Below are 27,964 nucleotides of genomic sequence, written 5' to 3'. Positions count from 1 at the left end.
GTGGCAATGGCCGTCGAGTGAAGATCATTTCTGTTCGAGACGCATTCACAGTTCGTGTGTAAGGAAACAGGCCGCTATTTATTACGTTCTCATTAAGAATACGTTTGCCTACGTGTTTCTCGCCTCGGGATAATTCCTTAACGTGCTTTTACATCAACCATCATGGTGAATTAAAGGTATGTTTCTGATAAATATGCATTTTCTTGCCTACTTATGGAACGTCCAAACTCAAAAGGGATAGTGGGTTGATGGCCATCAAGCCGAGAAAGAGAGAAGATGAAGTAGTAGTTTAACTACAACAGAGCGTGAGTTCGTGACTAGTTGGTAAGCTTCACTGGGTTTTCGTTGTTGTGGGATAATAAGGAGGAAAAAAACAGGAAAAAGAAATGAAATAAGAATGCACGGTCCATGTCTGTACAGGACGTCTAACGGTTTTTTTTTTTCGTTTCTCATTAAAAAAATTTGTCCTACTGATGAAAGTCTATCGGCTTTCTTGTCGAAAAAAAAGCCATTTCTATTGATAAAATTACTGGCCGATTTTGTTTTGCTCGTTAGTCAAGTTACAATTAATCGAAAGTTGACTCGTTTTTTTTTCTTAATCACGAAATGACGAAATCTTAAACAAAAAAAAACGTTTTCTCGTTTTTTTTTTGGCGTGGCGTGGCCTTAACTGTACATATCTTTTGGATTTCAGCATGATGATGATGATGATGATGGCAAAGTGGTGGTCGTTGGCAAAGAGTTTTTTCTTTCAACTTCACGAAGGGAAGCGTGACTGGCCAACGGCTTCGTCTATCCTTGATCTACAACAGTGAGCCACACGAATTTATTTTATTATTGTGTTTATGTTTTATTTTTTTTCGTCGATTGGATGTGCGTGGGCCTTGAGTGTTGTTCTGCCGAGGCCCTTTTTTCACGCGGTTCGAAAGGTCGGCGTAATCGATGTTGTAAGATTTTTGTGGGGTTTGACCCAGTTCATCTGTTCATACCCAAACCGTTTCCTATAAATCCAATTTTTGGGGGCGAAGACGTAACGGAATTACGAGAAACGTGTACAGCTTAGAGTTGTCGTCATCACATCATTCTTGAAATTCTATCTCATCGTGTCAACCAGTTTTTTCTTTTGTTTTGTTGCCTTTTAAAGCATTTGCGTGTCTAAGCAGGGGGGTTCTTGTTATGTGTGTGCTTGATCAATATTTTGCGTGATCGATTTTTTCATCAAGTTGGCCTCGAAACCAAGTTGCAAATTTGGCCGCTAGATGGTCGTACGCGTTGCCTTGGGCAAATTTCAACAGCTGTTTTTCTTTCCCCCCCACCCATCTCCCTTGCGCTAGCTCATTCTGCTCGCCTCGATGTGGCAGTTGCTCTTGGACTAGTCGAGTGAAAACAAGTGAAAACGGGGAGACTGTTTGGACTAGTAGAGAGAAAACTCGAGACAGTTTTTTGTTTGTTCCTTAATTACGTCAACGACGTGCTTTTGTTTTCTCAGTTGAGTGTAACGTAAGTGACGAAGAGAAAATGTCGTTAGCAAAACTAGTGGATGGATTACGAAATTAATGAAAAACAAATCAGTTGAATCAAACGTTTTGAGGTGAGCGTTTTTCAATTCGTTCAATCTCTTTTTCCCCCTTTCTTTCTTATCGTGAATTGTTCTTTATCTGCGTGTGTGTGTTGGAGATCGAGGGAGTATTGCACCGGTTGGTTGATTTCTACTCAAAACCGCCGACAACCAAAAAAAAAAAAAAGAATTCCACGCAATGAGGTAAAATAAAATGACAGAAGGAGAGAGAGAGAGAACGAAGAGAAAAAAGTTCACAATTGAGTGAACATGTGAACCGTCGGACTGTTGCAGACAAACAGCTGACCGCAAATACCATCGCAACCGAGGCATTGAATTAAAACTAAAGTAAAGAAAGAGGCAACGAGCCTTGGCAAATGCGCTTCTTCTTTATAGTTTCAACGTGTTTCGTATGAAGAAATTTTTTTTCTCTATTTTAACGATGGGATTGAGGAAAAAAAAAAACATTTTTCGTTCAATTGTTTCATTCGCAGCCAAAAAGAAATGCGGGTTAAAAAGAAGAAGAACCCGTTAATTATTTCTTGGTGAGGGTCTGATCATTCTTTGTTATTTTCGCTTCTTGGCGTGTGTGACACATTGTCTACGCAAGAGAAAGTGATGGGGGTGGGAAGCCCGCGTGTCAAAAGAAAAAGGAACTTCATTTTTAAGTCGATTCTTTCGTGTCCTCGGCGATTGGGGTCCCCCCTCTAAAGTGAAATCCCAAGGAACTCCCTTTTGAATTAATTTTCAAGCGAAAATATGAAGGTTAGGTTATTTTTTGTCATTTGATGAAAATGTTTGTCTTGAAAAAAAAAAATGGAAGGGAATTAAATCGCCATTGAAACGGTCCTTGAGCCGTTTCTGATTGCTGCAGCTGCGACAATAACGCGCAGCCGCAAACAAAAGGAGGAATTAATTTTCGATTCTTGCGGTTCTCACTTTGGGATGAAGAGAAATTTCATTTTTTTTTTTTTGACGACATGGAGATGCGTCGTTCCGCCGTGAGAAAATATTCAAATCTTCGTTTTCTAAACATGGTCGTCTGCAGATGTTGTTCAGGTCGCACAATGTTTAATGAACCAGGTGTGATGTGAGCAGATGGTCCACTAAAAAAAAAAAAAAAGATTCTTCCATTTCCTCCGCCATACCGCACACACCGGAACGTTTAGTTTTTATATTTTTCTGGGGGGGAGGAGGAAATAAAAGTTGAACAAACTCACGGTCAAATGAAAATTGGGCGTATGCTGTTCACATTTTTTGTGTGTGTGGTATGTGACGTTCTGATATTTTAAAAGAAAAATTAAATTTCATAGGTTCGGTCAACCTGGGCAATTTTTTGTTCCCATGTGTTTGCGCCCGTTCTATGCCCTCAAGCATTTCCGGGCCCATGTGAAATGGATGTAATTGGTTTTCTTTTTTTTTTTTACCTGTGTGTGTGGGGGGGGGGGGAGTGAGGATGAGTCGAGAGGGTTGTTGGTTCCGTCCGGCTGCTCTTCAAAAATACATTGAAAAACTTTCCCGTCAAGTTCACATTCACACAATAACAACAACGTAGAGAACAGGAGGGGGAAAAAGGAGGACAACGTATCCGACGAAAGTTTGTGTTTTGGATGATCGTCATGGAGGCATTCATTCACAAATAGCCATCAGTTCTCTCTTTTTTATTCTGTCCATGAAAGGGGAAAACAAGAGAGAGAGTAAAAGAAAAATAAATCTTGAAAAAATGTGAAATGGATTAGTTTAATTAGATGGCCGGATGAACTTGAACGAAAACCGCATGCCTGCAGCTATTCGGTTAAGAGAAGAAGGCGAGAGTCCCGCAAGTTCACCTTCCGTTGAAACGGAAGTTTGAAATCGTCCTTGTCTTTTTAAAATTAAATTTATTTTTCTCATCTTACTTAGGATTATGGTGTTTGAGTCGTAGGATGGCCGAATGCTACGACCAAGAGCAAGAAGATCGGTACCGTCTCGTGCATCGGCGTTTGGCCTATCGGCCGGCCCCACCTCATCGGCCAGATGATGATGAGGACGAACCACCTGTTGTTGCTGCCTCGGCCGCATCGTCTTCTACTGGCACAGCCCACCTGTTTGGAGGATCGTTCCAGTTCATTGTCCAGGAGCAAGCCAAGTCGATGGTGGCCATCCAGGTACGACAACTTTAACAGTTTCTTTCTTTGGCCAAAGGAAAAACAAAAAATAGAAAATGATTAGGAAAAAGAGAGAAAAGTATGGCGGCTTGTTTTGCTTCCGGATGCGCTCTGGTGACGATGTAGAGAAATTGAGGCATCGTCACGCGCCCGTAGACAACGAGACTAGAAAATAAAGAAGAGAAAACAAAGTCGATGATGATGAAATGTGTGGATATTTCGCAGCATTTTTCTGATTTTAAATTTTTATTTTGGTCATTCATTTGTTTGGGCATCCGACCTATAGGAATTGCAACAGGAAGTCGGCAGTCTACTCTTGTTCCGGCAGGCCGTTTTAGCCGCACTTCCGCATCTCCATCAGCCGCAACAACAGCAGCCATCCAACGCTCTACTTGCAGCCCAAGGCAACGCCACCAAAATCATTGCTGCGGCCAATACAAGTGCTGCTGCTGCCGCTCCAACCGCCAATATTGGAGGACAGAGCTGGACTCGCCGGAAGCAACAACACTTGCAACAGCAGCAACAACAACAATTAACTGGCGGGGGTGGCTATCGTAGCCTGCAGGATGGGTCATCGGATCAGCCGACGGCTGCCATCACGTCCAGCAGCAGCAACAATCCCGTGGTGGATTCGGGTTTTAGTACAGAGGCCAGCAACAGCAACACGAGTCCGCGCAGCAGCCGATTCGACACGGCCTCGTCGTCGGAGATGACGATGCCGCATCAGCAGCAACAACAACAACAGCCAATGGAGAAGGAACTGTTGCAACATTTAGAGCGCGTCCAGCAACGATTGGCCCGGCTCAAGAAAGACGAGGATCGACTGCTGACTCTGTTGAATTTGAAACGCGTGGTCAATGCGACGCAGAGCGGAGGGACGGCCGCGGTCAATGAAGACGGCGACGAGTTGTGGATCCTATTGGAGGAGATTCAATTGCGGAGTCAAGCGATGCGCAATTCGGCCGACGCCAAGGACGCGGTGAACAAACCGGAAGAGGCCGTCCACAGCCATCAACAGCAATCTTTGAGTCATAAAAAGCGAGTCAGTTTTCAACAGCAACAACAGTTACTAGAAACAGAAGGCAGTCATCGCGTTGTTGTCGCTGACTCGGTTGATGTTCTTCCGTCGCCTGCGGGCAAATTGTCGTGCAGCACTTTATCGAGCAGTTCACCGTCCCGCTACCAGCCGCCCACCCGAGACCAGGTAGCCGCCATCCTCAGGCTCACCAATCCGGTGGAGCTGCAGCGCCATCTGCTCCGCGCTCTGCTGGACAATCAGGTAAGAAGAAAAAAAAATGGAACCTTCGATACGGGCCACGTCCTCCTTGTCTTTTTTTTTTTTTTTTTTTTTTTGTCTTTGATTATCTCGTGTGATTCGTATCTGTTTATTATTATGTAGACGTTGAGGGAGCAAGTGGAAAGCGGAAGATGCGACGTCGAGTCACGTGACGTCCAATGGCGCACGAAAAACCAATTGGCCGTCGAACAGATGACGGCGCTACGTGATGAAAACGAAGATCTGCGGTTCCAGGTCAGTTTTGTTTTCCAAATCATTAGTGACATCTAGCGGTAATGATAATAAGCTCTTTCGTTTGTCTAACTATTAGTGACATATAACGGTAATAATAACAAGTTTTTCTGTTTCTCCCTACTGCCAGTTGGAAGAACAGAAGATCGAGCTGGAAGGTACGAAAGCGCGATTGCGAATGCTCAATCGCGTTCCATCGCCGTCTCCGCATCATCATCATCACGGAGCACCGGCCGTGACGAGTGTTCGCGTCCGCGCCACATCGACGCAAACGGACCGACCAACGACCCTTCTCCTTCATCATTCGCCCGCCCCATTACCGGCCAAAAGCGTGCACCAGTGTTGCAGCCAAGGCACCCAGACGACCGTGGCGGAATTATTGGCGGAAGACAACAACAATAAAGTTGTTGTTGTCGCTAGTGGTGGTGGTGGTGGTGGTGGCCGGGCGTTGCCTCGAGTGGTTGACGCTTCGCCAAAACCTCAGAAATTGGTGTCTAAATTGGTGGACTTGGCTCACGGCAATGGCGGGAAAGTGAACGGCTCGGGAAGTTCGTGGGGCGATCCGGACGAAGAGCGGCCGAGTGTCGAGGGTGGCAGGCGAAGTTATTCCAGCCGCATTCCGACGCCCATCAAGCCCACAGTCATCCCGACGAACGCGGCCTCGACGCCGGCCGTCGTCAGCGTCAACAATTACAACAACAACAACAGCAGCAGCAAAATGGTGTCTGCCCTCGCGGCATCAACTACTCCGTCCAAAAGAGAGCTGCCCGATATACCCGCCACCAACAAGATGATGATGACCAAGTCTCCCCTCGGTGTAGTGACTCCGGTCAGCACGAAAATCTACCAACAACGAGGCACCAAATCCGATCCGGCCAATGCAGTAGTCACAACGAAGGTACTAGCATCATCCACTTCCTCTACTACTAGTACTACTACTACACCAGAGATGCAACAACAGCAACATCAACAACCGAATCTACTCCTACACCATCCCCACCAAAATACCAATCATCCCAGACCTGTCAAAACGTCATTCTGGGGTGCCTGGTGGCGCCTTTGACATTTTTTTATACCTCCACCTACCCCCACAAAACCGCCTTTCCTTTTTATTTTTATTTTTTTTTCTTTTAAGTTTTGGTCCTATTCCTTTATTTGTTAAAATGCGCTCGTATGCGGGGGATGGCTTTTGATTATTATTTTTTTTTATTTAGTTTTTTTTTAATTAATTGAAACCCTCCAAATTCTTTTACTAAATTTTACCAAAAAAAAAAAAAAAAAAAAAAGAAAAAAAAAAGTCAAATCAAAACAAAAAATTTTAAGGCCAATTGGATTGTGACGACTCGATGGTCGCTTCCGCCTCTTCTCCTACTCTTCCTACTCCTCCTACTCCCAGTCCCGGGCCATGTAAGTTTTTCTATACCACAATTCCAGATTATTTATTCTTTTTTTTTTTTCAGTTGAATTGCATTTTTGTTTCAATAACCAAAAAAAAAAAAACATCCCACGCACGAAAGCATTTTAAAAAATAACCCCCGGGGTACTATAGGTCGCACTTGCACTTGCCATTAAAGTTAGAACTCGAAATTCTTAATCAGTGAAAAACATGTTTTAAAAAAATTAAATTGAATTTTGAAAACGTTCAGGTTCGTTTGCCGGTTGGATCATCCCACAAATTGCGGACACGATTGGCTCTGACGGATTCGCTGTCGTCGTCTGAAGATCAACAACAGCAACAACAACAACATTCGGATCATCACAAAGTCGAAGATTATTACGACAGCATCAACGCGAACAACAAGAATCGCGGCAGTCCCATGTACCAGGTGCAGCAACACCACAGCCCTGTTGACAGCTTGGAACGCTCACTGCCATCTGTGGGCATTCCCTATAACTATCAGCGCCGCGTTGCCGTCACTCAGCAACGTGATAACCGCAGCTACAACAGCCAGAGCTCGGCCGGCAGCAGCACGACGCCCAGCAATAGTCTCTCTTTCCACCACCCATGAGTTCCTCTTTTGTTTCTTTTTTTTTTTCGTTAATGAGAAAGAAAAAAAAACAAGTAACGTAACGTGTGTCTTACGAGACATTAATCTAAGAAAGAAAGAAAAAAACCAAAGTTCCACCCAATCCCACCCCAAACTGACACCAACTAACCGCAGTAGATCAACAAACATGTTTGGAAATTTCCTCCCCCTCCTCGCCCTTGCCAGATGAGTTGATGTGATATCTAACAAGAAAGATGAAGGAAAAGAAAAAGAGGTGAAAAACCTTGAAAAAGAAAATACTACATTTCGTTTTCTATCTTATTTAAATGTCCTTCAATGTATTCTCCCTATTTGTCGTATAATAATTATACATAGCGGTATACCACTTGTGATAATGATATTATGTAGCTGCTCGGACTGGGTTTTTTTTTCTCTCTTGTCTTTACAATTTTTATACCACCAATCCTTAATTATAGTTTTTTTGGCCCGAATTTGTTTTGTTCTGTGTGCAATGACATTGCTTCTCAAAAGCCTTGCCTGTCCTCTTAATTTACTTTGTGTACTATTGGACCCCATCACTTATTATACAGATAGTGGTGAAATTTGCTGCTGACACAGGCTAATACTGTTTATGTTGGCTAAAACTACTTTTTTTTGTTGATGTGTGCATGTCTTATCCTCCTGCCCCGTATCATGAAAACTCAATCCATGTGTATAGGTTTCTCCAATCATTATGTAAAAAACGCGCGCGCGGATCTCCTCAAGTCACTTTGAAAAAAAAAAATGAAGAAAAAAAATACACTACGAATTGGACGTGATTTCAATCGAAAAAAAAAATGAAACTTTCACTTGTTTTCTTTCATGGTTAATTGCAACTCTGTAGATTAGCAGACGACGTAATATAGGCGCGCCATAATCGAAGCAGAACGAATTCCATTGGTCAAGTTGGAAAGTGTTTATTGTATACACTTGAATGATATAATCCGTGAGAATTGGAACTTGCATCTACCTTAGTTACACGTCTCCATCATTGGATTTTGTAACTACAATGATATTGTTTTAGAAACTCAAGTTTCGTTCAACTACGTGTCAACATTATTACCACGCGATTCAGAATCACTGTACTTACGCCTATTCATTTAAGTATATACTTTACCTGCTTATGCCTTGCAATCATATTTCTGTTCTTTTTGTTTTGTGTCCATGTAACATTGGTCGTAAAAGAATGTCCAATCAGACTGTGGCCTAATGGCCACAAAAATGTAGGAGGACAAACTATCTGAAATTGCATTATCTTCTATGATGATACCTAGCAAATGTTACCTGCAGGTTTGTTTTGTTGGTCGTTGATATCTTAGTTGATGCTTATCTGTTGATTCCTTTGTAAAGAAACAGCAGCATTTACCACCTGCTGTGTACAGATGTCAAGCTTCAGCAATGGTATAAATACCTGTGACTACTGGACTGCAAACATGAGTTACAATATTCTCACGTCTCTGGCTGACATGTTTTCTTCCTCCGACAAAGCCCTAATATCTGGCACGCCGTGCTAAACTAGGCTGCAGTAAATCCACCGCAAGGTTTTTTGTCATACGACTTCCAGTGAAGGTCACTAAATTTTTCCATCATACAAATGCAACGATCGCGCGACGCGGTCTGTAAAGCTCGTGTGACTCAGAAGTCATGTCGTAACCATGACACAACAGCCGTTGTCATCGTACTTGCTGCGTGCTATTAAACAGTGAAAGAAGATGATCATACATGCGAAGCAAGAATCGTTCAAGCACCAACTGTGTTTCCCCGGCAGTCATGTGCGAGAACTGCAGCAACTTGCCAGTCATCCTAAAATTTATGCGCTACATCCACTACTAAACGATGTAATCATCCTCTGCTGAATATTAGGTATGAAAAAATTTCAGCTGGAAGATGATGACATAGCGGCAGCGAAGTTCGGCTTTGATGATTTCAAAATAGCTACTCAATTTCCATAAAAAGTTGACTGTGTTTTGGAGAAAAATTGCCAGCGAAACCACAAGAAGGTAACTGTACAAAATGATGGTCCTGTTAGATAGTCCATAATATCATGGGAGAACATACAAATGCGCAAAAACATTTTTATAAGTTCGTATTGAGATGTTGAGCAATGTGGTATTGGTGTTGCTAGTTTATAGCTTCGGCCTGAAAGTGCGCTGCGGTCCCTTGATTCCTTTGCATTGCATTCTCACACAAAGTAATACCATTACTACTAGCGATACAACAGAGTGGGAAATTTATTGTCCGGCACAGTAACATCAAAAATAAATTATTATGAATTTTTCTTCGAAACGTAAATGGCTGTCGTTTCCTGGTCAGTTTTTTCCAGTTTCCATTTTCTTATTTGTAATCAATTAGAACATATCCACTTCGATACAGTCTGCCTATGATAATTTTAAAAGAAACCAATTACATCAAAATGCTAATTTCATAATTTAAAGAATAAAACTAGTACCATAACCATATCATCAGGCTCTTCCTGGTGTTTCAACGTTGGTTCTAACGTTTTCATTTGTTTTTCGATTTCGTTAAGTTTCAAAAGTAACGCATCTCTCGACAAATATTCGTTTTTCACATCAGCAGATGGACTTCGTAGCTTTTTTTCAAGACGTGGTAACAAAACTGTAGTTCGCATTTTATTGCATTTCGGGCAGGGATTTTTGAGCACGTCATGTTCGGTATCCTGTTTGACTCGCGTGATCAACTGGGCACAGCTATAGCATGCATAAATGGAAAATTATTTCAAGCAACAGACAAAGAACGAATGTTAAACTTACGATTGGGATCGCCAAGAACCATTTTCGAAGAATCCCGATGGGAGGCTACATTCTTTTAATTCGTGAAATTTTTCGTCGGTAACTCCCGGACACGTTCGTACACAATCAAAATACTGGAGGCTTCTTTCTACATCAGCAGCTGATGAAAACTTTTGAAGGAGGCAACCATTTACAGGTGGGCATTTTCGTTGGAGAACTTTGTACTCAATTTCTTTAGCTTCCAGGTTGATAATTGCTGATTTTCTGACTAGGGGATCTAAGCCAACAAATGTAGTTTCAAAACAGACAATGACAGGATGTTCTTGCTCATTGACTAATTTCCTCGATTGCCATGACTCTCCAGGTAACTTTAGTTTCTCCACGCAAACTACCTCATTTTCAGCACTGCCTGTAGTGTTGTTTTGGTTTAATACAATCAATCCGCCAGGTATGGACAGAATCACTGGTAAATTTACTTGTTTATGAGGTGCTGGCGGTGGTGTAGGTTCACCTGCAACAATCGTGGAACAATAAAGATAAGATTGGGAAAATGTTGGAAACAGTACACATGATGGAGGAATATAAAAGTATACGTTTCAGACGCAATGTAGGTATGGAACCAGCCTTTAAACGCCAGTTTCCCAAGTCTTTTTTTATGCAATTATCTTCAAAGTGGAGATAGCACACCAAAGATTTTGCACAGAGACCCTTTCTTTTGGCAGGAATAACTTTCTTCCATTCATCAAAGACAGCCTGTTTTTTAGGTACTCCAAAAAAAGGACATTTTTGTCCCGGGATTTTCTTCCTGGTATCACTCTTACAATTAGCAACACAACAAGCAGGCATTTTCTATTCCTGATTTTTCACATGTTTCTCCACAATAACAACAACAACCTAAGAATTGAAATCTATTTGGCGGGAGATGCAGCAGAAAAACTCTTTGTTCTTAATCAACTAAGAGAAATATATAAAAATCTGAAGACGTGCTAAAATAAATTTAATTTAAAATGGTAGTTTAATGTTTTATACACATGGAATTAAATATCTCAAACGTAAAATTTAAGTTATGATTGAATGGTAGTTTTAGTGGCAACGCCGACAATGCACACAAGCTGTGTGTTTAAGGAATTGTCTACTTGACCGGCAGTATTGGACACCATTAACCGCTTGCTCAAAAAAGTCCATAAAAGTCTGTCGTGTTCGGAGAGAAGCCATCAACTAAGACATGGTCGATCGATTCGGTAGGACAAAGTTTGGCTGATCGAAAAATGGATTCAACTTGATTGAACCAAAGGTAACACTTTTTCCAATCTTCTATCTTTTTGCCTATGGTCGTGATGCTTTATTATACGCTATACAGATAAACCCTGTTGACTATCTTGTCTACTGAACATGTACAATTGAACCACGTGTTCTCGTCCGTCATCTTTCAAAATTTTTAAAGTTTCTTTTCTCTGTAGTGAGATGACTCTCGATAAGAAAATGGATCCGTGTGATTGACATGCGGTGCCACCTGAAGCAGTTAGTGGTTATAATCCAATACTGCTGAAAAGGAGGTTATGATCAGGAATCCTTCTCCCAAAGGTAACTGGATTTCTATCACATTCTGTTCAAGATTAAAATTTCATGATGAACAAACTTTTGGCAGAATACTATGTTGACTACCAAATTACGAGCTTTTTAATACTGAAGTACCTTTGTACACAATATTTTAGTTCTGGCTTAAAATTTTACTTACAAGTTTTTCTTTCTCTACAGGTTGTGCCTGGGAGCTGCCTGCAGCTTTGATTTCACATCGAATTGGAATGATTGACAGATATTAGAAAAATCTATACTATATTTGTCCTAATCAGAATTGCCAATAAAATTATCATTGAAGCATTGCAGGCAACTTTTTTGATGTCATTTTTCCCCATAGGTAATTACGTTTTTATTTTTGAAATCTGAGTTGTTGGATAAAATGTTTTCTGGTACTGCCTTAGGATTATTTAATAATTTGAAGTGAACCAATCAGTTTATTTGAATTGCAAAGGTCTTGAAAGGGTCAACTGTGACAGGTAGAAGGTTATAACCTCGACAGACTACTGTTAAGTATATAGTTTCTATAAGATTTGATGGTTATTCAGTTAATGTAAGTGCTATTCTGGCTGCAGTGAAGTGGGTTGGTGTCGAACAGGAGCTTAATTGCAATGTTCAAGTCGTTTTGTGCTTTCTCTGAAAGCCCAACGATTGACATGAAAGAGTCGCTTTCAATGAGTTTTACGTACGTGAGAAATTTCTGGTTACGTCTTCCTATTGCTCGCATTAGCACAGCAGTGTCTTGATGGCAGGCATTTGCTACTTTTTCGTATTGTTCTTTCATAACTGTAAGACTAGTTGCGCTTTCATTCAATGTTTTCAAACCAATGTTTGCTGATGCTAATTCAGATGTCAGTTTACCGTTTTCGCCGATACAAGCTTGTATTTGTTGGTTTTTCTCGGTAGTAACAGCCTCAAGTTTTGATGTTTCCGTTTTAGAAGCAGCAACGCTATCTTGGCATATCTTTAATTCGTTCGCGTGTTGTGCGTCGCCTTGTTGAATGGTTATTTGGAAATTATTTATTTTATCGTCACACTTTTTCTTTTCATCCTGTAGTTCAGTTTCTTTTCTAGTCAATTCTTGCTCCTTCTGGCCAACATTTGCAATGCATTCAGTCATTTTTTGATTGCATTGTTGCAATTGTGTTCGAAGAGAAGCTGCGGAATTCTGTTCACTAGCAAGTGACGTTTGTAGGTTATCGATTGTTAAGATGTTGGCAGATTGGCTTGCGGAACAAGATTCATTCAATTGCTGCTGCTGAATTATGAGATTATCAATAGTCATCTTTTGGCTGGCCTTTTCGTCTTCACACTTTTTCTTTTCACCCTGTAGTTCAATTTCTTTTTTAAGCCATTCTTGTTCTTTCTGGCTGGCATTTGTTGAACAATCAGCTGTCTTTTGATTGCATTGTTGCAATTGTGCTGCAAGAGCATTTGCAGAATTCTTTTCATTCGCAAGTGAAGTTTGTAGATTATTGATGGTCTGGCTGTTGGCAGACTGCGTGGCTGAAAAGGACTCATTCACTTGCTGTTGCTGTATTTTAAGATTTTCAATCATAATATTCTGGCTAGCCTTTTCATTTTCACATTTTTTCTTTTCATCTTGTAGTTCAGCTTCTTTTTTAGCCCATTCCTGTTCTTTCTGGCTGGCATTTGTCACACATTCAGTTGTTTTCTGATTGCACTGTTGCAATTGTGTTGCAAGAGTAGCTGTAGAATTCTTTTCATTTTCAAATGACGTTTGTAGATTATTGATTGTCACGCTGTTGGCAGACAGGCTCGCTGAACAAGAATCGTTGAGTGCTTTCTGCTGTGTTGTAAGATTATCAATTGTAATTTTTTGGTTAGCCCTTTCTTCTTCACATTTCTTTTTCCCATTCGTTTCTTGTTCACATTGACGTTTGAGGTCTTCGTAAATGGTCTTGTTGACAAAATTCGATATCGTAGTTAACGCTTTGATTTCATCCGCGTATCGTTTGGCTTCAGCTTCCTTTTGGCTTGTCAGCACTGACATTTCATTTTTGAGTTGTTCTACTTTGTTGGCACATTCAGCAGCGATAATCTTTTTTTCTTCGTCGCATTTTATGGTCAAATTTTGTTCTTGTTGCGTTGTCTGCGCTTCGCAAAGAGTTTTGTCGATGAGTTTTGTTGCATTCATTTCGAGCATCTGAACTTGTTCTTTAAGATTCTTAACTTGGTTTTCATATTCGATCTTTTCTGCAACGAGTTTCTGGTTGTTTTGATCTGCTGTCAATTTTTCAGATTTCAATCGAGCGATTTCTGCGTCCTTGTCGGCGAGGGATTTTTTAAGTTGATCAATTTCTTTCTCCTCGTCTCCAATTTTCTTCACGTCCGTACCGTGAACGGTAGTGAAATTAGCTTTGCACGCGGCCAACTCCTTTTGCAAGTCTTCAATTAGGATGGCGTTCTCGTCCAATTGATATTTCTGGTTTAACCATTCATCAACCAAGTCTGCCAAACTTTCCGTGCATTCTTTACTCGACAATGTTCTCATAGCCAAGAGTGGCTTTGTTGTTACCCCCGTCTGTACCCCCGTGTTGGTACAATTCATTGGAACGTTGTCAGTGCTGCCTACCTTTCTCAGATTGGGCTAACAACGCAAACCATTTAATTGTTTTAAGAATTATTTGCAATACTCTTTTGACTCACCGTTAATTGTATTTTCTGGATCACTAGTTGCTCAACTCTCAGGCTTCTCTCCCTTGGTTCAACCTTTTATGAAATTAAAGTTTGAAGTGGCTTCTCATCGTAAGAAATAACATTTTACCTTCGTAGAAACAAACTGAGAAACTCTTAGAGTAGTAGGATCGCATTTTCCCATCAGAGCGTGAATATGCTATCGAAAAGGTTTTATGGCTTCGTTTAAAAAACTATTGAATATTAATATTTGTTTTACCTTATTCAACTCGTCCTCAACTTTCTGCCCCATATTTTGAGTGCCGTCCTTCAATTAAAGAATAACAATTAGACGTGAAAAAAAAAAGAAGCATGTTTAATTCGCTTACATTGTTGGCTGTTTTATTGACTTTCTGCAGAAATTCGGCGAGTGTCGTTCTCAGATATTCGGCGCACTTTTTATACGCCTCGTCTAACGTAAAAGTTTGGTTCCAGGAGGTCCGGGTCTTTTCTGAAATTGAACTCACTTGTGTGTTTGAAGCTTCGACGTGCGTGCCGACCCAGACTGCCATGAAAATGGTCAATGCAATTAAGCTTTCTTTTTTCATTGTCGTCGAATTCTAGGATGTCAAATAAAATGTGATAATTTATTCGAGGGACCTAGGTGGACGTGATGTCTAGTACTCAAGCTAGAATTCACAGAGAGATTGGCGTGAATAAGGTGAAAGGAGAAATCAAAATTGTTACCTATTTTTAAGAGTTTGCGCTACGATCCGCCTTGATGAACAATCGCTGACTAACGTCGATTAATTGGTGAGTTCGCTACTTTAACGAGCACAACTTGATGAGACGTGATTTTCAAGAAAATCATCGCATTAAACAACGCAAAAAAGGTGACGTAGTTTTCAGCGGGTTTAGTATAACATCATTAGCTACGTGTCAATATGTTGCTATCGAAAATTTGATTGTATTTCGACCTCGAATGAAAATACCAAAAAAATTGAACCGAATTCTAATGGTTTCAGGTAAGAGTGAAAATAGCATAAACTTGCAAGGATATGACGACAGTCACGCGAAATGAAGTAAGCACGTCTTTATTCAAGTGTCGAAATTTAGCTAAGATAACGTGCCCTAGTTGAACGGTAGGCAGTTAAAATCACATTTTATGGACAGCAATCGAATTCAATTTATTGGTGTCATCGAAGAAAAAGTTTGTTTATGTACGTACATGAAGTGTTTATCTATTTTCTATAGGCAATGAATCATTTGCTTAGATTTAGCAACCGCACGTCTCGTTCGCATTTATTTATCCTTGTAAGTGAGAGTCGTATAACCTAATGCATAGCAATAGATACACAGACTAATAGAACGATCAACATCTAGGGTGCAGCGGAAATTAAACATCTGTAAAAAAAAAACTTGTTTGTGAAGGTTCATCCTAACAGGTTAAACAAAAATAAAATTCGCGTGTCTAGTTCTTCTTTTTATCATCATTAATCAATGCCTTCTCTTTCTGAATTTTGCGGTAAAGGGCACGAATAAGCGATTGAGTTGCCCAGGTAAACAGTATGCAACCAAGGAAGACAAACAACATCACATCGACGAGACAGCGTTGATAAAGGGAAAGTTTGCGCGAGGCCGTACGCAAATGAGGCGCTCCCCTATGACGGATGACGTACTCTATCCAGTAAATGGCCCTGTCAAGTGGATGTTCTGTTTGGTCTCGCATTATCGTCGAAATTTCTTTCATCTTTTGCGCGTACCTAAAAGCCAACATTCATTATTTATTCAATATGTTTGCATTTAAATGAATGTGAATGGCAAACAGACCTTGGATTAGAAAGTACAAGTTGAATAGCGTCATAGAGAACGTTTTCGCTCAAATTATTCCAGTCAAGTCGAATAGCGTAACCGTCATCCTGGGCCTTTTGAGCATTGATGGGCTGGTCGGCAAAGACGGGCAAAGCAATAAGCGGTACGCCGTGATAAACGGCTTCTTGGTTGCTGAAAAGGCCGCCGTGTGTGATGAATAGACGCACTTTGGGATGGCCGAGGAGATCTTGTTGCGGTAACCAAGGCAACAGTTTAACATTAGATGGAATCATTTCATCTTGGACGCCCATCGTTTCTTCCCATTTCCAAACGACACGTTGTGGCAGGCGGGCAAAAGTAGATAGAAAAATGCGACGTACATCATCCGGAATTTCGGCTCCTTTTAAAATGGAACCGAAGCTAACGATGATGAATCCAGCATCACCATTGACAAATGTTTCCAATTCTTGTGGTAGTGGTTTAGGTGGAACGCAATGCAATCCACCGGCTTCGATAACTGCCGAAGGTGTAGACATTTGGTAATTGATGCTGAAATGAGTATTGACAATGACCAGACTCAAATAGCGATTCTCAGTATCAAAGACGGGCTCCTGGTCATCGATTTCAAGCATCTCGGATGCGTATTTATCTACAACGGGCATCACGAACCAATGATGAAAGTACGACATTACAAGGCCGGACAGTGTGTTGAATGTCCTCTGCCAAAAGTTCATTTCATCGGCGTAATTCGAACCAGGATGTGGTAAATGGTCCAGGTTCAATGACGAACCAGCTGCGTCCAGGAGCCACGGAGATGGGGCAAGACCCATCATGTAGATGAAGGGCACATCGAGTTTGCGAACCAATGGTAGAACGCATTCGTTAAATACGGCTTCGAGGATGATTAAGTCGTATCGTTCCGTAGAATTCATTAGTTGATGAAAAACGGGATCCTGATAAATGGCCGTGCAGTAAGTCGCCATACGATTCGGAATGCCCAATAATAGACCGAACGGACTGTCGCGATGCTGGAATCCGATCGTCTTATGATGAGCGTTGATTTCTTTCAATTTCGGTGAGTAGAGGACGCGTAGATTGGTTGTCTGATTACTGACCATCCATGGGTCAGGTGGTAATCCATTCCAATAAGTAACAGAATGGCCGCGTTCGGCTAACGCGCTCACGATCGGTTTGAAGAAATTCGTGTGACTGGGCGCTGTGATGGGAGACAATACGAGGATTTTGTGAGCCATAACATAAAATACATTGAGAAATAATACGATGATTGCACTATAATACATCATTTTTACTACAAATGTTAAAGCAAATGAGCGGGTCGCCAATGTTTCTAAGATCTTAACCACTGATAGGGAACAATGATGTGTGCCATCAAATGATTCTCACCGTCTATATGTGCACTGAAAGCCTTGATGTCTTCACTATATAATATTTGTTCACGATCACGTGATTTTTTTTCATCCAATGAGCACAAACGTCCTGCTCAGAAGCTGCCGACTGATGGGCTATACGTGCGTACTCTTCCCAAGTTACGTTCTCCAAGTAATCGGCTGAATAAATCGCTTCAAGCGTATAGAGAGGCTATAAAAAATTTTACCCTATACAGAGATAGGTTTGGAACTAGTGGCTCTAGAAACGCCCTCTGGCACCACCTAGACGTGAGAAAAGAGAAATTGCCATAAAGATTGAAGAAGATTTCTCGTCTATATATTGTATATCCCATCATATTTCTTGCTAAAAGCAACGTTAGCATTTGACAAACATTTGCAACATCAGTTTTTTAATTAAAAAATTGTTACATGTCATTTTTTTTGTAGATAGGCATCGCGATTTTAAACAATTGTTTGATAACATATCATCTGATATTTCACAAGATCTTTCCTTCCAAAAAAAAAGGCATTGCATAAACCTTGAAAAATAGTTTTGATTTCGTAATATGCCGACTTCACCTTTACTTTAAGTGTTTTCCTTATATAATTGATGAAAACTGAAACGAATTTTTTAAACGGAAATCCTAGTTTTGTTGAACAATAATAAACCAACTTTCTAGGGTGAACGGAACTATTTATGACCATCACGTCTTGCAATTTTACAACCTATTGTAAATATTAAAACCCTAGAACGGGCATAATATTCTAGACAAAATGTGTGAGGCGGAAATAGTTTGGGATATTCGGGTAGGTTTGTTACGCTTTCCAGTCACAGCACAACACGGGAAAAATTTTGAAGGACCTATAAGGTTATGTCTATGCAATAGAGCTAATGCGTTTTAAGTGTGATTGAGGGCCATCTGATTGTTGCAAGCCATGTTTTATACGAAACCTCATGACTGTAAGGAAGTATGCATACACATCAACAATCGTTACGGTCCTATATATAGAATGCCGTACTATTATATTATAGCTAACGGGATGGTGCCGGGGAAAAAAAAGGTACATAAAATGACGTAACAACAAAAGTTTAGAGCGGGCCATCTAACGCGCAAACCTGTCAGCTGAAATGGTGTTATGTTTATAGTTCTCTGTTTTCTAAGCTTTCAGGCTAATAAAACATTGTGCCTTTAAGCTGATTGCAAAACTTATGTCTCCGTTCGAAATATACAAGTCTCTTATATTGCTTGGTATGACCAAAATTTGCAAAAAAAAAGACTTCTCTCACCACGAAGACGTGTAACGGTATAGTTATCACACAAGTTCCCCCCCTCCGTTGTATGCCAGTTGGCTTGAAAACTACTCCACCATCGTGCTTTTTTGTTTAGTATTGTAGGCAACTCCTTCCTGGATTGAGTACAGCCAGCATTCCTCAACAGCTGTTCAACATTGACACGTTTCATACAGTTCAATTCGCTTTCATTAATTTCCCGACTAAAGTGTTCTTTTGTACGATTAGCAAAGTTATACGTGGTTTGCAATGAAAAATGAAGTTCGGCATACAAACAAATTCATCAGCATTAGTACGCTTGTTGCGTTTTTGGTTGTTCTACTTTCTCTGTAAGTTCATCGCCTGTGCTACGTAGTATCGTTGAACAGGATGGCGTTTCATGTTTTTATTTTTATTCATTAAAGGAATCGTATTTGGAATGTCAAGACCATCCTTGGAATTCAAATACAGAATGGATGGGATGCAATTTTTGATCGGATTGGTGATGACACATTTAATGTCTACGTCTACGGTATGAGTTTCGCATGTTAAACTCAAAAAATTTTATTTACATCTTTAAGTTTAATAGATAAAAAACATAAAATTTTACAGCTTTTAATATTTCATTGCTCATCATCTATTGGACCGTTGGACTGGCCTATCTCTTGATGGAGCTAACAACTTGGCCAAGGTGCATTTTTCAGCGGAAAGTTCAACCCAACGTCGTGATCGATAAACAAAAAATCTTATCGGTACATAAAAGTTCATAATATAAAACGATCTAATTATTTCATGGCTGCGTTCATGTCTTTAGTTGCTTGGCGTGAATTTATTCAATCAGTGCTTCGTGCTCATTCCCTTTTCCATCTTCGGCTACTATTTCCTAACGTACAGTGGAACTCCACCCCCAGTAAGAGAAGTGCCAACTCTCTCCCGATTCGTGGTTGATATGATGATCCTCGTTCCAGCCCAAGAAATATTTGTTTACTACACTCACAGGTAAAACTTTCACAACAATATCTAAAATGTTTGAAATGTTTAATGGAGTTTATTTTCTTTAAAAAATAGAATGTTTCATCACAGGCTTTTGTATAAATGGACCCACAAATGGCATCATGAATGGACGACACCAGTGGCCTTGTCTTCCATGTACAATCACCCCTTGGATCAATTGATTGGAAATATCCTTCCAGTCAGTATCGGTCTAGCGTTGACTAATTCTCATTTATTCACTCAATGGTTGTGGTTCGCTTGGAGCGCTGTGAGGTCGTTGAACGACCATAGTGGCTATCGGTTGTTTGCCTTTCCTTCTCCTGTACGTCACGATTTTCACCATCAAAAATCAACGGAATGTTTTGCGGTTTGGGCCTGGGGCCCTCTTGACTACCTTCACGGCACTGATAAGGTTTTCCGCGCTAAAATTGCTTCAGGAGAATTGTCTCACTAACTTGGCGTATATGAAACTCAAATTGTATAGAATAAACGAAATACAGTTTTAACTTACGCTGTAAACATTTTCGGTAATAAATAAACGTTTTAGCAACAATATTTACAATCTTCCACTGGATAGCCCTTGTTTTTCTAAATTTAATTTTTTTCTATAATGAATGAATTTGTATTAATGATGGAGCATTACAAGAACAGTGTTTGAAACCCAATCATGGCATCAGATAGTGATGCTTTCCATGCAAAAGTGAGCCCTAAGCTTTATACTGAAAATTCCCTTTCACATTGTTTTGTTTTAACGGTGACTTTAGCATAAGATTGCTACGATGAAAAAAATTGCATAGTTTGCTGCCCAGACGAGTAAAACCAGTTTTTCGCACTTCTAGAACGATGTGAAACGGCATAGTTGCACTACCAGTTTTCACTCCACTATGTCAGTTGGTCTTCGAAATAGGTAATTACCTTACTAGCGCTTTGTTTTTAGAAAACACTCGACGTAGAACCTTTAGTGAAGTGAGCAGTGCTGTAGAGAGCAGGTATACATTTTTTTTAAATGAAAGCTATCTTTGTTCTTCAAAACAGTTTCGGATTGATTTCCTAATCATCCTCCCACGTAGATCTGTATAGTTTTTCTTTCTAGGAAATGAAAAATGAGGCCCGCTATCCAACCCAATTCATCAGCAAGTCCAACGTTCAGTTCTTAGCTCTTTTAATTGCTCTACTTTCTGTGTAAGTCGTTATTTACAAGACCTATTGGCATATGCTACATGGTACAATGTGTAAATTTATTATTTCTTACATGTTTGTGTAACGTTATTGGTGAAAAAGGAATCACGTTTGGAATTTAAAGACTATCATCGGAATACAAATACAAAATGGATGGAACAAGATCATTGATCGGATTGGTGACGACCCATTTAACTTCTACGTTTACAGTATGCATTTTTTTATGTTATATATGCGCAACTGAATCTTTCCGTGTAATAAATAAGAACCATTAAACTCTGCAGGTTTAAATATTTCGTTTCTTATCGTCTATTGGACCATCGGACTGGCCTATCTCCTGATGGAACTAACCGCTTGGCCAAAGTTCATCTTTCGGCGAAAAGTTCAACCCAATGTCGTGATCGATAAGCGAAAAATCCCATCGGTATGTACGCATGCAAGTTTGTAAGTTCAAGCGATCTATAAATTTAATGGCTCGCGTTGATTGTGTATAGTTGATTCGCCTGAATTTATTTAACCAAATGTTCGTAATGGTTCCTTGCTCGATCATTGCTGGTTACTATTCCCTACTGAACAAAAGCGTTCCACCTGTTCGAGAGGTGCCAACTCTCCTACGATTCCTGGCTGATTTAATGATCCTGATTCCAACTCAAGAAATATTTGTTTATTACACCCACAGGCAAAATAACTTTAAAATTAATAATTGTTCAATCACGAATTTCTTTGATATATTTTCACACCGAAACAACAGGATGTTTCATCATAGACTCCTCTACAAGTGGACGCATAAATGGCATCACGATTGGACGACACCAGTGGCCTTATCTGCCATGTACAATCATCCCCTGGAACAATTGATTGGCAATGTTCTTCCAGGCAGTATCGGTTTCTTACTGACCAATTCTCACTTTTGCACTCAATGGTTCTGGCACATTTGGAGCGCAATAAGATCTTTGAACGACCATAGTGGCTATCGTTTGTTTGCTTTTCCTTCTCCTGTACGTCACGATTTCCATCACCAAAAATCAACGGAATGTTTCGCTGTTTGGGGCTGGGGACCTCTTGACTACCTTCACGGCACTGATAAGGTCTTCCGCTCTAAAATTGCATCAGGAGAATTGTCTCATTAAATTTAGCAGATTGACGTACACGGAAAACAAATTTCAGTAAAGAATTACAGTTTTAACCTTAATAAACTGTGCTATAAATATTGACAGCAATAAAGAAACGTTTTATCATCATCCATTTTTAGAAAAATTTATTGATGGGAGAAATGCTAATTTCGTTTATTTTCAAAAAATAAATTTTTGCTTTAAATAAATTTGCATTAACGACGGAGCGTCAATCAACAATGTGACACAAAGATAATGTTCGCACACACATTAGTTTTGTTTAGTTAACAAACACGACTCTCCATGTGGTACAAGAATCAACTGAACTTTATGTCGAAAATTCCCTTTTCCTACATTTCCTCTTTTTAAGATGGACTTGCTACCCAGACGAGTAAAACCAGTTTTTAATGTCCGCACTCCAAATAAAGTGAAACGATATAGTTGCCCTACCAGTTTTCCCCGCACCGTGTGTCAGTTGGTCTTGTAAGAAGTTGATTGCCCTCCAAGTGGTTCGTTTTAGAAAACATTCGACATCAAACGTAGCTATAGTGAAGTGATCAGGGCTGAAAGCAGCAGGTACAATTATTTAAAAAATTTTGGCTTTGCTCTTTAAGAAAGTTTCATTTTAATTTGAGAGGGTTGGGATCTCTTGATTACTTTCACGCCACTGATAAAGCCTTGCGCGCTAAAATGGCCGCAGGACAATTTATATCAATAAACAACGACATATGAAAAAGGAATGAGAAACGCATTATTACATCGATATCATTTTGATGCGTTGTCTGACCGATTTCAAAACCTGAACCTAAACGAGCCCCAAACAAACACGTAAGGCGCATGAACCAGTTAAGCGTAAAACAAGATCTTTTCTAAAATGCAAGAAAAGTTAGCAAAATATAACAGGAAAGCCATATTCGTGTAAAAAAAACTGTGCTAGATTTCGGACAGAAACGCATTTTTTACATTTCAAAACATTTTTTTTAAATATCATAATACAACAATGGAAATAACAGGAATGGGGTAGATACAAATTAAAAATGTAAGCGAATGGATTAGAAATAATGTTGGCTGGAATCACGGCAGGAGAAAGTGGAATGTTTTTTTTCCAGCGATTTTTCTTTTGTCATGGATTTCTAAACCGCGTTACTTGTTTTGGAGTGCAAAGTAATGGCTCGTCACACGTGTGCGTGTAAGGAGAGATACCTCAGTTAAAAATATTGTTTCATTCATGCTTTATGATACCTATTGGATATTATTCAATGTGTAATAAACATGTGATTATTTGAACGCTAAACATTTATTACAGGAGAAAAAACGTAGTAACTAATCTGTTGAAATCAGTAGTGCATATCGACGAATAAACGATTGATGTGCATATACGTGTATAAATCAAAAATTTACACGCATTTTTTATTGGTATACTGAACATTAAAGTACTCTTGCATGTCGCATCGTCATTTTTATGATTAAGCGATGCTTTGTTGTGCATTCTACCTGTAGACTGCGCGTCGTTGCATCGGCCTTCTACATATACGGATATCGTGGTGCTATCACAAACACAGTTTCCAAACACATCGTTTATATTTGCGTTACAAGTTTACACTGACGTCATTTCCTGTGGCTGGTTACAGCCAGGAGGATACAAATTTCTTGTTTGTTTCTATTGAGTGTTGCGTGCTACCGAATCCTGTTCATTGCATTATCCCATTTCATGAATTCCATTGATATTTCTAGACAAAATTTGTAAAACAATAGTAAAAAACTTTGTTAAACCTCCTTGCGCATAAATCACAAAGAATCTATAAATGCAAAAAACTTCTTGGCGTTCATGTTACTAGGCGTCCCATGTTCTTTTACGTACCACATTAAAGCCCACGTTTTCTAATGAGATAATCTACACACACACACGCATGTCATGAGAAGATGGATGTAAAAAAGGAAGGCTTTCTTATTTTGTAGCTATTCCTTTGACGTGGGAGCTATGAAAAATGCAAATGGCTTGGAATCCTCCTTTTTGTGGTGTTCTGAATCGTTGCTGATCGATGTCGGAGAATCCTGCTTCGTTTCTCTTGATAATTTCATCGCTCATTCGGTTTAATTGGCAACCGAACACAAGGTCATAGAACGTGTAGGATGCCAGGTGTTGGACGAACAGGACCCACATGTATTCAGCCTCGCGGATGTGCTCCCAATAATAATATTTCCCTCCCTGTAATTAATTCGGTTATAACGTGAATTCAAATTTGAGTCTTTGTAGTTTTTAAATAACCGGAGCAAGGATGCGATGAATTTCTTTCAGAGCTCCTTCCACACTGCGCACGGAACAGAGGACCATTGTGGAAACGACGATGTCGACGCTGTTATCGGGGACGTCCTTCATATTTTCAGCGAATCCTACGACGAAACGATCCATTTTGATGTGCGGATGTTCGGCCTGTTTCTTGAAAAATTGCTCTTCAAAGTACGGATTGACTTCGACAACAGTTAGTTCACTGTTGGGTGGGTAAAATTCAAAATTGTATCCCGGTCCAGGACCGATTTCAAGGATCCTCAGAGCGCCTTTCTTTCGTAGGACAGGATCTGCCGATACGTGACCCTTCATGGCTAGAAAATGCTTTCTTTTCAGTGCTTGACATGTGACGTGATACGTTCCAAGGAAAGGATTATACACTTTGGCGAAGAATCTGCGTTAAACGAATGTAAAATGTAAAACGAATTCTGATAGTATAACAGATGTAATGCTTACATCGGCTGGATGTGGCTACCTCCGTATTTCTTCAGAATTAACAAAACGATAATTCCAACAGCTATGTGGGGAAGCCACAGTTCTACTGTATGCAGAATTTCTTGAAAGAATTCAAGCATTTTTAAACATGGACTGTTTGCTTTTTGTGATGTCCGGCCGTGAAAATGACGCGGACGTTCAACGGATCAACATCAACTGGACTGCAAACTAAGAAGACGAAACATGTGGATATGTAGCCTTTTTTTCGATGTGCCCTCAAGGTATTGTGTTGCTTTTGTGGTGTCTTCGGTCAAATTTAAAAGAAATGTCGAACCTTTACTTTTGTTTATAAAATTATTTTCACTTCCGTGCTAGACTGAGATCGTGAAAAACAACGGAGTCATAAAACCACGTTATGCTAACGATGGGAAAAATTCCCGTTGTAAAAACGAAACAGCCACAGGACAGCAATAAATAACAACAAAAAAAAACCTAAATTATATCTAGGAATGAGCTATTTATGTACAGTTCTTTTTACCTAGTACTCATTTTTCTATACTAAAAAATAGGTAGGTGCTCGAGGCTTTTTTTGTTTTTACTCTTTTCTTTTTCTTTTTTTACGTAACGGATTTCTATGCCGTTACATGAGACCCACAAGGTTTCTTCCGATCTTTCATTTGAGGTTACAAGAAAATTTGAATATTGCATAATAGGCTAGGCATTCCAACCTTCGTCTTGGGCTTCAATGTGACGTTGTAAATGACGGATGATAACCGAGCAACTTCGCACTGAAAACGTGTGGAGATGATGGAAAATTGGACTGGGTCTTTAGATGCACATCATTTTTAATAACCTTTTCTCGTACAAGTTTGTAGAATAGAATGTTTTTGAGTTTATCTATCAATTTATACGAGCCCAATGCGAAGAACCCCATTAGAAAATGGACATGGATATTGGTGATTAATGTGTATTATCACAGACCTCCCAAATAGCCCAAAAGTTAATTTGAATGCATTCAATATTGAAAGACTATTGCCAAAGAAAGTAAGAAAAATTGCAATTGATTATTCGATAATTAAGAAATGATATTATAGCCGCATATATACGATCTTATACTCTACAATTAGAGAAAGTATCGGTGAGCTAGTTAAAGTTATTTGGTGGCAATGCCTTTGAGATGGGAGCTATGGAAAATCAAAATGGCTTGCAATCCTCCCTTTTGCGGAGTTCGAAATCGTTGCTGGTCAATGTGCGAGAATCCAACTCCATTGCGTTTAATGATTTCGTCGCTTTTTCGATTCAACTTGCAGCCGGCAAAGACGAATTGATAAGGGCATATTCGATGAGAAGCTATGTGTTGGATCATTCGAACCCACCAATATTCACCTTCGAGGATGTGCTCCCAAAAATAGTACTTGCCACCCTGAATAACAAATCAACGGTAAATGAAATTTTAATTCAACCAATTTTTCATCTACCGGGGCCAGAACACGATGAATTTCTTTCAGGGCTCTTTCCACAGTGCGGACGGAGCAGAGGACCATTGTGGACACGACAATATCGATGCTGTTGTCAGGGATACCTTTCATATCTTCAGCGAATCCGACGATGAAACGATCCAGCTTGATCTGCGGGTGATCTGCCTGTTTCTTGAAGAATTGATCCTCGAAGAACGGGTTGACTTCAACGACAGTCAGTACGCTGTTTGGAGGATAAAATTCGAAATTGTATCCGGGTCCAGGACCGATTTCTAATATCCTCAGAGCGCCTTTTTTCCTCAGGACGGGATCGGTTGATGGATGATTCTTCATTGAATCAAAATGTTGTCTTTTCAGTTCACGACATGTCACGTGATAAGTACCAAGCATCTTGTTGTACGTCGATGCAAAAAATCTGTATAATAAATCATTTGAACGCGAGTTTAAAAAATATTTGAATTTGAAAAGACTTACAACTGCCGGAGATAATTGCCGACCCATTTTCTGATAAGAAATAAAATGCCAAATCCCAGCAAAATGGGAGGAATCCACATCCGAGTTACCGGATAAGACAATTTCGAAGCAGAATCAAACATCTTGGTACTGATGAACAATGTTTCGTTCCCCGTTATTTGAAAAAAAAAATAATGGCAAGTAAAACAGATGCTAATTGTAACAGAAGAATATACCAGACAACACTGAGCTCTCTGAAGGAGTACTGACACTTCGCTTGCTATATATATAGGTTAGAAGACTCACACGTATCGGGACGATTAGCGAATACATACATCATGACGCATGTTATAATCCTTGACCAACATGATCTTTCCCAACATTAAAAACTTCTAAGTATGGGCAAACAGGGTCATACTTGTAAAGATTCTATGTTTTATCACTAGAAAGTATAGACATAAGCCTAGCCATGCGCTTGAAATGATCGTCAAGGAGAAACGATAAAGAAATGCAATTTCCGTCACATTATTTATTGCTTACTAAAAGCGTACCAGCTTTTCCTTTTTTTTTACGTAAGTTAGAAAAATTCCTACAATCTATCAAGAGATGCTAACAACAGATTTGTGCAATAGCTACTCATTTAAAAATTTTCTTCGATAGATGGCGGTAGTAGTGTTAGAGTTTCATTTTCAGTAGATGGCGTTGGCATCGTGTCCTCGAATGACCTGATTTGAGTTCATCAGTTTGTTCCCATCGTTTGGACGCCATTAGAATTCTGTGTACATATTTCAAATGAACCCTCAGAGTGAGAATCCAGAAAATGGTTTAGTAGTACACACTAGCAGAAGGAATGCCGAAGCAATTGGGGCTATCTCTAGATTGAGGTAAATAAATTAAACTAGTTGCCAGAATGGGAAAAAAGTGAAAGATAATATATGGGATGGATGAGTGATTCTTTCGTCTTGCTGTTGAAGCAACACTGTTTTAAGAGGATAAGCAGACATCTACCTGTGTCTTGGTGTCTTTTGGTTCATCATGTTTGACTGTGGCAGATGTTTTGTTGGGATTTCTGGAATTTAACACAGTAGACTGAATGTTTCATTTCTAATGGAAATGAAGTGGTAGTCTTAGTAGAATTTTATAACTTTTCTTGTTTGTTTTCTGAAAACTGATGGTATGCTAGGTCATTTTATCTCAAGAATGAAATAGAAAGAATTCACATAATGTTTGAGCAGGATTCAAAAGGAGACGGGTTAGGTGTCATCACAAGCAAATGCTAATGAACAAACCAGTGAGGTGATGAACAATGGCAAATATTTAATAATTGAT

General features: G+C 39.8%; 8 protein-coding genes and 1 non-coding gene across 12 annotated transcripts; 4 read left to right on the top strand and 5 right to left on the bottom strand.

Annotated features, from left to right (window-relative positions):
* The first annotated feature begins 3 nt into the window (after positions 1 to 3).
* Positions 4 to 8,063, top strand: LOC130702900 (uncharacterized). Of its 3 annotated transcripts, none has more exons than XR_009004473.2 (6): positions 4 to 176; positions 3,461 to 3,705; positions 3,992 to 4,984; positions 5,105 to 5,236; positions 5,364 to 6,640; positions 6,880 to 7,022. XR_009004473.2 is itself a non-coding variant. In XM_057524515.2 (6 exons), the coding sequence occupies exons 2-6, from the start codon at positions 3,484 to 3,486 to the stop codon at positions 7,240 to 7,242; spliced, it is 2,478 nt and encodes an 825-aa protein (XP_057380498.1). In that variant the 5' UTR covers positions 9 to 176; positions 3,461 to 3,483; the 3' UTR covers positions 7,243 to 8,063. The 3 variants fall into 3 exon arrangements, 2 of the variants coding, with proteins under 2 accessions (XP_057380498.1, XP_057380499.1); XM_057524515.2 differs by having other exon boundaries at positions 9 to 176; positions 5,364 to 6,131; positions 6,880 to 8,063; XM_057524516.2 differs by lacking the exon at positions 4 to 176 and adding an exon at positions 1,429 to 1,591 and having other exon boundaries at positions 5,364 to 6,131; positions 6,880 to 8,063.
* Positions 8,064 to 9,418: 1,355 nt separating this feature from the next.
* Positions 9,419 to 10,926, bottom strand: LOC130702904 (uncharacterized). The gene is made up of 4 exons (XM_057524521.2): positions 10,604 to 10,926; positions 10,032 to 10,521; positions 9,710 to 9,968; positions 9,419 to 9,638 (listed from the first exon to the last, which is right to left on the bottom strand). The coding sequence occupies exons 1-4, from the start codon at positions 10,854 to 10,856 to the stop codon at positions 9,609 to 9,611; spliced, it is 1,032 nt and encodes a 343-aa protein (XP_057380504.1). The 5' UTR covers positions 10,857 to 10,926; the 3' UTR covers positions 9,419 to 9,608.
* A 704-nt stretch (positions 10,927 to 11,630) lies between these two features.
* On the top strand, positions 11,631 to 11,705 carry LOC130703198 (small nucleolar RNA SNORD36). Its single transcript, XR_009004591.1, has one exon. It is a non-coding gene; the product is annotated as a small nucleolar RNA SNORD36 (small nucleolar RNA).
* A 427-nt stretch (positions 11,706 to 12,132) lies between these two features.
* LOC130703087 (BICD family-like cargo adapter 2) lies at positions 12,133 to 15,090 on the bottom strand. The gene is made up of 7 exons (XM_057524705.2): positions 14,973 to 15,090; positions 14,615 to 14,845; positions 14,506 to 14,553; positions 14,377 to 14,445; positions 14,259 to 14,321; positions 13,482 to 14,199; positions 12,133 to 13,370 (listed from the first exon to the last, which is right to left on the bottom strand). Exons 2-7 carry the CDS (start codon positions 14,831 to 14,833, stop codon positions 12,133 to 12,135), a joined length of 2,355 nt encoding a protein of 784 aa, XP_057380688.2. The 5' UTR covers positions 14,834 to 14,845; positions 14,973 to 15,090.
* A 404-nt stretch (positions 15,091 to 15,494) lies between these two features.
* Positions 15,495 to 17,429, bottom strand: LOC130703095 (UDP-glycosyltransferase UGT5-like). The gene is made up of 2 exons (XM_057524711.2): positions 16,056 to 17,429; positions 15,495 to 15,988 (listed from the first exon to the last, which is right to left on the bottom strand). Exons 1-2 carry the CDS (start codon positions 17,339 to 17,341, stop codon positions 15,697 to 15,699), a joined length of 1,578 nt encoding a protein of 525 aa, XP_057380694.1. The 5' UTR covers positions 17,342 to 17,429; the 3' UTR covers positions 15,495 to 15,696.
* A 1,399-nt stretch (positions 17,430 to 18,828) lies between these two features.
* LOC130703091 (fatty acid hydroxylase domain-containing protein 2-like) lies at positions 18,829 to 20,222 on the top strand. The gene is made up of 5 exons (XM_057524708.2): positions 18,829 to 19,045; positions 19,121 to 19,227; positions 19,308 to 19,447; positions 19,510 to 19,694; positions 19,764 to 20,222. The coding sequence occupies exons 1-5, from the start codon at positions 18,966 to 18,968 to the stop codon at positions 20,140 to 20,142; spliced, it is 891 nt and encodes a 296-aa protein (XP_057380691.1). The 5' UTR covers positions 18,829 to 18,965; the 3' UTR covers positions 20,143 to 20,222.
* Positions 20,223 to 20,636: 414 nt separating this feature from the next.
* Positions 20,637 to 22,108, top strand: LOC130703013 (fatty acid hydroxylase domain-containing protein 2-like). Of its 2 annotated transcripts, none has more exons than XM_057524640.1 (6): positions 20,637 to 20,677; positions 20,782 to 20,870; positions 20,970 to 21,076; positions 21,152 to 21,291; positions 21,362 to 21,546; positions 21,619 to 22,108. In XM_057524640.1, exons 2-6 carry the CDS (start codon positions 20,785 to 20,787, stop codon positions 21,995 to 21,997), a joined length of 897 nt encoding a protein of 298 aa, XP_057380623.1. In that variant the 5' UTR covers positions 20,637 to 20,677; positions 20,782 to 20,784; the 3' UTR covers positions 21,998 to 22,108. The 2 variants fall into 2 exon arrangements, with proteins under 2 accessions (XP_057380623.1, XP_057380624.1); XM_057524641.1 differs by having other exon boundaries at positions 20,640 to 20,677; positions 20,759 to 20,870.
* Positions 22,109 to 23,889: 1,781 nt separating this feature from the next.
* On the bottom strand, positions 23,890 to 24,883 carry LOC130703002 (N6-adenosine-methyltransferase TMT1A-like). The gene is made up of 3 exons (XM_057524623.2): positions 24,726 to 24,883; positions 24,249 to 24,663; positions 23,890 to 24,188 (listed from the first exon to the last, which is right to left on the bottom strand). Exons 1-3 carry the CDS (start codon positions 24,842 to 24,844, stop codon positions 23,928 to 23,930), a joined length of 795 nt encoding a protein of 264 aa, XP_057380606.1. The 5' UTR covers positions 24,845 to 24,883; the 3' UTR covers positions 23,890 to 23,927.
* Positions 24,884 to 25,791: 908 nt separating this feature from the next.
* Positions 25,792 to 26,814, bottom strand: LOC130702980 (N6-adenosine-methyltransferase TMT1A-like). Its single transcript, XM_057524608.2, has 3 exons — positions 26,657 to 26,814; positions 26,183 to 26,597; positions 25,792 to 26,127 (listed from the first exon to the last, which is right to left on the bottom strand). Exons 1-3 carry the CDS (start codon positions 26,776 to 26,778, stop codon positions 25,858 to 25,860), a joined length of 807 nt encoding a protein of 268 aa, XP_057380591.1. The 5' UTR covers positions 26,779 to 26,814; the 3' UTR covers positions 25,792 to 25,857.
* Between the last annotated feature and the right edge of the window lie 1,150 nt (positions 26,815 to 27,964).

Source organism: Daphnia carinata, chromosome 5 (genome assembly GCF_022539665.2).
Source record: "Daphnia carinata strain CSIRO-1 chromosome 5, CSIRO_AGI_Dcar_HiC_V3, whole genome shotgun sequence".
Taxonomy (NCBI): domain Eukaryota; kingdom Metazoa; phylum Arthropoda; class Branchiopoda; order Diplostraca; family Daphniidae; genus Daphnia; species Daphnia carinata.
The sequence above is the reverse complement of the archived record's forward strand: the minus strand, read 5'-3'. Positions and strand labels throughout refer to the sequence as shown.

Coding starts and splice junctions, on each gene's coding strand:
- LOC130702900 (XM_057524515.2), top strand. CDS start 3,484: ATGGCCGAATGCTACGACCAAGAGCAAGAAGATCGGTACCGTCTCGTG. Junction 3,706..3,991: donor AGTCGATGGTGGCCATCCAG/GTACGACAACTT, acceptor TCCGACCTATAG/GAATTGCAACAGGAAGTCGG. Junction 6,132..6,879: donor ATGCAGTAGTCACAACGAAG/GTACTAGCATCA, acceptor GAAAACGTTCAG/GTTCGTTTGCCGGTTGGATC.
- LOC130702904 (XM_057524521.2), bottom strand. CDS start 10,856: ATGCCTGCTTGTTGTGTTGCTAATTGTAAGAGTGATACCAGGAAGAAA. Junction 10,522..10,603: donor ACCTACATTGCGTCTGAAAC/GTATACTTTTAT, acceptor CGATTGTTGCAG/GTGAACCTACACCACCGCCA. Junction 9,639..9,709: donor AGCCTGATGATATGGTTATG/GTACTAGTTTTA, acceptor AAATTATCATAG/GCAGACTGTATCGAAGTGGA.
- LOC130703087 (XM_057524705.2), bottom strand. CDS start 14,833: ATGAAAAAAGAAAGCTTAATTGCATTGACCATTTTCATGGCAGTCTGG. Junction 14,554..14,614: donor TCAATAAAACAGCCAACAAT/GTAAGCGAATTA, acceptor CTTTAATTGAAG/GACGGCACTCAAAATATGGG. Junction 14,446..14,505: donor TTGAGGACGAGTTGAATAAG/GTAAAACAAATA, acceptor CCTTTTCGATAG/CATATTCACGCTCTGATGGG.
- LOC130703095 (XM_057524711.2), bottom strand. CDS start 17,341: ATGATGTATTATAGTGCAATCATCGTATTATTTCTCAATGTATTTTAT. Junction 15,989..16,055: donor CTTGTACTTTCTAATCCAAG/GTCTGTTTGCCA, acceptor GTTGGCTTTTAG/GTACGCGCAAAAGATGAAAG.
- LOC130703091 (XM_057524708.2), top strand. CDS start 18,966: ATGAAAAATGAAGTTCGGCATACAAACAAATTCATCAGCATTAGTACG. Junction 19,046..19,120: donor TTGGTTGTTCTACTTTCTCT/GTAAGTTCATCG, acceptor TATTCATTAAAG/GAATCGTATTTGGAATGTCA. Junction 19,448..19,509: donor ATAAACAAAAAATCTTATCG/GTACATAAAAGT, acceptor TCATGTCTTTAG/TTGCTTGGCGTGAATTTATT.
- LOC130703013 (XM_057524640.1), top strand. CDS start 20,785: ATGAAAAATGAGGCCCGCTATCCAACCCAATTCATCAGCAAGTCCAAC. Junction 20,871..20,969: donor TTAATTGCTCTACTTTCTGT/GTAAGTCGTTAT, acceptor TTGGTGAAAAAG/GAATCACGTTTGGAATTTAA. Junction 21,077..21,151: donor ATTTAACTTCTACGTTTACA/GTATGCATTTTT, acceptor TAAACTCTGCAG/GTTTAAATATTTCGTTTCTT.
- LOC130703002 (XM_057524623.2), bottom strand. CDS start 24,844: ATGCTTGAATTCTTTCAAGAAATTCTGCATACAGTAGAACTGTGGCTT. Junction 24,664..24,725: donor GGTAGCCACATCCAGCCGAT/GTAAGCATTACA, acceptor CGTTTAACGCAG/ATTCTTCGCCAAAGTGTATA. Junction 24,189..24,248: donor TTCATCGCATCCTTGCTCCG/GTTATTTAAAAA, acceptor AATTAATTACAG/GGAGGGAAATATTATTATTG.
- LOC130702980 (XM_057524608.2), bottom strand. CDS start 26,778: ATGTTTGATTCTGCTTCGAAATTGTCTTATCCGGTAACTCGGATGTGG. Junction 26,598..26,656: donor GGCAATTATCTCCGGCAGTT/GTAAGTCTTTTC, acceptor TTTATTATACAG/ATTTTTTGCATCGACGTACA. Junction 26,128..26,182: donor TTCATCGTGTTCTGGCCCCG/GTAGATGAAAAA, acceptor TTTGTTATTCAG/GGTGGCAAGTACTATTTTTG.